At 48.0% G+C, this 6,000-nt stretch overlaps 1 protein-coding gene across 5 annotated transcripts in view; it reads left to right on the top strand.

Moving 5' to 3' along the window:
* Window positions 1–3,076, top strand: part of DLGAP4 (DLG associated protein 4) — a 72,168-nt gene extending 69,092 nt beyond the window's left edge. For all 5 annotated transcript variants that reach the window (XM_072878824.1, XM_072878827.1, XM_072878829.1 and 2 more), the window contains 2 exons: window positions 1,344–1,496; window positions 2,261–3,076. In XM_072878824.1, the coding sequence (XP_072734925.1) occupies window positions 1,344–1,496; window positions 2,261–2,476 (369 nt within the window). In that variant the 3' untranslated portion in view covers window positions 2,477–3,076. The remainder of the gene's footprint in view (window positions 1–1,343; window positions 1,497–2,260) is intronic.
* The last annotated feature ends 2,924 nt before the right edge of the window (window positions 3,077–6,000 follow it).

Below are 6,000 nucleotides of genomic sequence, written 5' to 3' on the forward strand. Positions count from 1 at the left end.
TTGGTGCTTACGTGAGCACAGGGGAATTTTCTTGAACTGCTGATCAGGGCATGCTGAATACACTGACTCTCTGTGGGTCTGAATTGTCAACCAGCCATACTGCTGTGTGTCCTGGAAACTGCCTCTTTCTTGTTACTTCTAAAGGGCTTTTTGAGGTGAACCACCGAGGTTTTGGCAAATAGGGGGAAACGTTTGAAAAGTCTACTGTTCTTCTCCAAACATGCTTGCTTTGCATGTAGATTATGCGGATGGTAAAACTGTCCCAACAGCATTGTCCCTCATTGGTCACAAAGCACTGTTTGAATCGGATCTCTTCAAATGTAATGCAAGGGTTTCCCCTTGCTGACAGCTGAACAGGGCTAACGTGGGGATGGGTGGGAATCTGTGTTTTGTTCTTCCCCTCAGGCTTTATCGTTGTATGGATTTTGCAGACTTCCTCAGAGGTGAATTCCCCTTTACTTGCAAAAAAAACTTAGAGAAACTCAGGGAGGAGGAGGGGGTGAAGTGCTGAGCATCTGCTTGCTGATCTGGCTGATCATGGCTGAGAGATTAGCAGCAACACCACTAGCTGCCAGGCTTTAAACAGAGCTTTGTGCTGAGGTCTCCCTTTGATGCTTTGTGCTGAGTTGCTCAGATCTGTTCCCGTGCTTTTCTGAGACAATCCAGGCCTATGATGGCAGTTCAGATGTCTCAGAACTGGGAAAATTATGTTCTTGGGAGAAACTTAAGATACTTAAAATTTTTCAACCTAGCCTGAGAAATACTAATACTTTCAGATTGTTTTGTGGGGGAATGTAGCAAAGTAATTTTGCTCGTGAAAGCTATATTGGCTTCTTTGGATTGCTGTACACCAGCATGCAAGTTCTCCAGGTGTCAGAGCTGTGCTTTGCATCGTGTTGTGTCCATTTCCATGATTACCCACCCTGAAATCAGGACCTCTGTGTAAGAAACCAGTGTTCTAGCTCTGAATCATGTGCTGGGGACCTTCAGTTGGAGGTTACTGCTGTGGGATTAGTGCTAGCTGGGGAAGCCGTGGGGAGAATGGAGCTATTGCTTTCTGCTACAGAGAGTGTCTTTTTCAGGATTCTTCTTCAGGCTCCTATAGGAGAAATACAGTCAGCAGCTCTGCTGCCTGATCTTTGCAGAAATAGTTTTGACTGTAAATGATGGCATTGTGTCTCTGCATATTTAGGGCTGGTGTCTCCTGCGGGTTCTTGATGTTTCAGTTGACAGGCAGGTAGACTTATAAGGGGTGAATATGTAAGCTGTGCAGACTGCTCTGCTTGTCAGGAGGGTATATTCTTTCTGAAAGGGTTGGGGGTTTTTTATGCTTTCCCTTCTAGAACCCTAATGCCAATCCCAGACCCACAGCCCAGGACCTAGCTGGATTTTGGGATCTCCTGCAGTTGTCCATTGAAGACATCAGCATGAAGTTTGATGAGCTGTACCACCTGAAAGCTAATAGCTGGCAACTGGCAGAGACACCGGAGAGAAAGGTGAGTGTGGGGCAGTTGAGAGTGGCTACAGCACCTCGCAGACATTTTAGGTAGCTGAGGTCTGTTTCTGTCTGCAAACAGAAGATCTCTAGGGCTTTTACCATATTGCACTTGTGCAGTGTAATCTCACAGCCTTGCAATGCACTGAGACCATTCCTCTTGAGTAATAGTGGAAACAATTTTGTACAAGGGGAAAAAGTGTTACGATGGAGAGAGACCAGAGCGATGAGTGGTGTATGCTTAAAGCAGTGACACAGAGGCCCCTAGTGTTACAAGCACTGTATGAATAGGTTTTAACTATTCTTGGTGTCCAAGTAGTATAAAAAACACCTACTGGAACCTTTTGAAAATGCAGCACAGGCTGTGTCCCTGGGCCAGGCTTCCTGACTAGACATGAGGGTAGGAAAGAGGACTACGGCTCTGGGCAGAGTGGCATATTAAAATTTTGCAGTTCTAGATCAAGTTCAGTCTTCATGCTGCCTGTGCTGTGCTCTGGCCTATAGCTGCGCCAGACATAGTCTGCAAACTCTAGTCCACTTCACAGAAGGCCTCTGTACCATGACATGCAAAATGGCACATTTCTAGAAATTGGGGAAGCTGACTTCGAGTGTCTTGCTCAAGAACTGCTCCTGCTTCTTTGACCTGACAGTCAATCTCACTGCTTAGTCCCTCAGACCATAAGAGTCCCCACCATATCAGAGAGCAAGCTTCTGTATGTGCATTTTTATTTTATGTTTGGGTTTTTCCTTACTGTCTCCCTAAAGGAAGAGAAGAAACCACCCCCTCCAGTGCCAAAGAAGCCAGCCAAGTCCAAATCCCAACTGAACCGGGACAAAGCCTCTGATTCAGACAAGCAGCGCCAGGAAGCTCGCAAGCGTCTAATGGCAGCCAAGCGGGCTGCCTCTGTCCGGCAGAACTCGGCCACAGAGAGCGCAGATAGCATCGAGATCTACGTACCCGAGGCACAGACCCGCCTTTGAGCAAAGGGGCAGAGGAAGGAACCGCGTGGTTTTTATAAGTCATTAAAAAGGAAAAAAAAGGTTCTCTCTAAACTAGTGTGATTTATTCAGTCTAGAGACAATGAGCCATCCTTGAAAAGGGCTCCTGAGTTGGCTTTTTTCTCTCAGCTTTAAGTAATGAAGATTTTAAAAAAAAAAAAAAACAAACAAACAAAAAAAGAAAAAAATACCCCTCTTTTTCTCACTGGCTGTGGTGTTGCTGAATGGACTGAACAGACTCCTGGAAACTCCAGCCCCTCGACTTGGAACTTCAGTCTTTTTACTTGTTCTATCTATGAGAATTATTAGCTTGTTTACAAGAAGAGGACAAGAAAACATGAAGCCTTGAGCACTTGCCATGCTGTGTTCTCCTCCTCAGTTCTGTTCTTCTTTCTCATCCTTTATTTTTTCCTCCTTCTGCTCCCTTTATCCCACCTTTTGCATGGCTTTGGTTACCGTGTTAGAAATAACCTCTCTTCCACAGAGCTCCCGAAGAGAACATCCATTCAGTGTGTACTACTGTTGCACTCTGCTAGCAAGCAGCCTTTCTTGGGGTTTTTTGTTTTCCTTTTGATGGGGATATTGGGGGGGAGGGGGGAGGATGGGTGGGCAGGGACAGGGCAGTGGGTTTGTATTCCTCTGTTTTATTGAAGTGAGAGGACAGGGTCTGTGGAATGTAATGCAGAGTTGTTAAAATGCAGCCCAGAAGCAAATGTGCAATAAGCTGGCAAAGGGGGAAGGGACAGTGCTTGGCTGGCTGATCCCGAGAGAGCAGTACCCTACTCCAGGCACAGGAGGGGAGCTGAAGGACCACAGAGCAACTTACGGGCATGATCCACACATGCTTCACTTTGATTTTTCTCCTCTTCCCTTTACAAAATTATTTTCCTTGAATTGCTTGTTGAGAAAGAAGCTGCTACACTGGGGGACCTGTTTCAAAGTGGGCTGGGGAAGGGGAGGGCTGGGGAGAGCGTAATGGTATTTCAGGGTGGGAGGACTGGGTTTTGTACAGAGGAAGGCACAGGTAGCTGGTGGTAGGCTGCCTGCCTGTATGTATGTGTACATATGCACATATACACTTAGTAGTACCTGTACATTTAATTCATACACACGTATACATGCCCATACACACAGTGCAGACAGTGTACTAAAAGCACCTTGGTGAGAATGGGCATATGTATAGCATATATTTTTACATGTACTATATCTAGATGTGTGTAAAAGTGTGTGTAAAAATATATACTCTGTGTGTAATCAGATGACTATTTTTTCCTTATCCTCCCTGCTCTCTGGGTAGAGGAAGGATTGCTAAATATTTTTTAGCCCATTTTCCCCTTTGTAGGTCTCCTTTTCAGTCTGGCTTCTTGACTGCCACCACTGAATTCTTTGCCACCCCCTCAAAATAAGCATTTGGCCCCATCCTGAGTGATCTTGCTGGGGATTTTTTTTTCTTCACTTGCTTGAATGAGTTGGGAGATTGTGTGTTACTTTCATGGGGATGAGGGTAGAATCCCAAAGAAGTTTCAGTGAGGGTGTTGGTGATCCAGAAGGCAAAAAATAAATAAAAGTGAAATCCTGAATGATGTCTGAGTGACCATTGTATACTGTCCAGTATTGTCCATGTGTAGGTGCTCTTAGAGATTTCTGCCCATCTACCATAAACTCAAACATGGAATGAGATTTCCATCAAAGCTTGGCCATAATGTAACTCAAATTCAGCACTGTGGGTAAAGACACTGACTTGTTGGGTTGCACTGTCAGGTTTTTGGGGAGGATTGTGAAGATGCAGTTTTACAGATCTCTAGCATTGAAATTTAGAACACCAGGGAAAGATGGTTGGGGTTTTTGTTTTTGTTTTTGTTTTTTTAAATTTACTCTTCCGAAAGTGGCTGAGGCTGCTGCTGCTGGGGAGCTGGCCTGGAAAGCTGCTTTTTGCAGGCTGGCAGTCTGTGAGCAGCAGCCCATCCCACTGAGTTGTCAAATGATCTTCAATCCCCGGGGCGGAGATCCCTCTTTGTCCTCAGTCAGTCACAGCAGGCCCTCGGTGTGCGTGTTGTGGGCTGCAGCCAGGACAGGTGAAGTGGGGTGTTGATGCTGGCCGTTCTGCATGTATATATTTTAATACATGCACGTTTAGCCCTCGCTGAGGGCCTCTGGAGCGAGAGCTAAATGTGGGTCTCCAGGGTGAGGCTGGGTAGCGGAGGTGAGCGCGTGTGCCTGCCCGACTCGCATTTTGTTTCCTGCCACCTCGGAGGAGAAGAACTTACAGCAGCAAGGACAGCTGGCTGACACCGTAAAAAAATAATAAACAAATGCAGTCTGAATTTATAGCTGCCTGCAGTCTCTCTCCCTCTTTATTCTCAGCAGTGGTATCCAGGAGTGGTTTGTAACGGGCTGTGTCCCAGCAGCCGGGGCGGCACTCAGGGCTGTTCCGCGGAGCGGTGCTGGCCTTCAGCTGCTGGCGCCTCCAGCAAGATGGCCGACACCTTGGAGGGCCGTGGGGTGGGGACAGGTGCTTCTGGTGGAAGTCCCACCCCTCCTGCAGCCTCATAGGCTGCTTGTCCAGGAAGGCACGCCCTCTTCTGGTCACGTGGTTTGCGGTGATTGGCTGGCAGTGCTACCCCCTGCGCCCCCAGTGGTTTACCTGGAAATAGATCAGACCTGAGGGCCCTTCCCCTACTTTTTATCTATTTTATACCTGTGGTTTTATGGCTGTATCTATTTAATCTCTACAGCTTTATAAATGTACATATATATATTAAACTATATACAAATGTATACAAATATAGAAGTATATATCTGAAACATATGTATTATACAAATTTATACGCACCTTTATATAAATAATTCTATACATACATTGTATATAAATGTATGTATTTTTATGTCTGAGCACTTCTGGGTCCAAAGGAAGCGGGCAGCCAGTCATGGGGCTGCCTGGGAACACGTGGGTGTGATGGTGTCCAGGAATGCCTGTCAGCCAATCACGGAGCTGTATGACATTTAACAAAATGGCTGCTCCCTGCCAGAAAATGGTGGGTGAAACAAAATGGCTGCCCCCTGTGTACACAGGGGGTGGGCCTTCTGTGTCAAATGTACTTCCGGGTAAACCAGTAGGCGGGGTGGCTGGTCCTCCCAGCCAATCACAACAGACTGTCTGACTTCTGGGGCAAATGGCCGCTGAGGCTGCTGGGAGGGGGTGGGACTTCTGGTGGCAGCAGCAGGCGGGACAGGTGCCGGCCCCGCCCCTGCAGCCCTGGGCGGCGTGAGGGCGGGGTGGCAGCGCTGTCGCCAGGCAGGCAGGGGCTGGGGCGCGTGGACCCTGCCCACGGCCGTGGGCACAGCTGGGCCCGGGGGCTCCCTCTGCCCGCTCTGGGCCTGGGGAAGGGGAGAGCAGCCCCCAGGCCAAGCTTCTCCTCAGCGCCGGCCTGTGCTGGGAGGGACGGGGTCACCCATGCCTCGCGCCTCTGGCCCCTGAGGTTCTCCTCAGGCAGTAGCGGCTGACA

Source organism: Ciconia boyciana, chromosome 14, assembly GCF_034638445.1.
Source record: "Ciconia boyciana chromosome 14, ASM3463844v1, whole genome shotgun sequence".
Lineage (NCBI taxonomy): Eukaryota > Metazoa > Chordata > Aves > Ciconiiformes > Ciconiidae > Ciconia > Ciconia boyciana.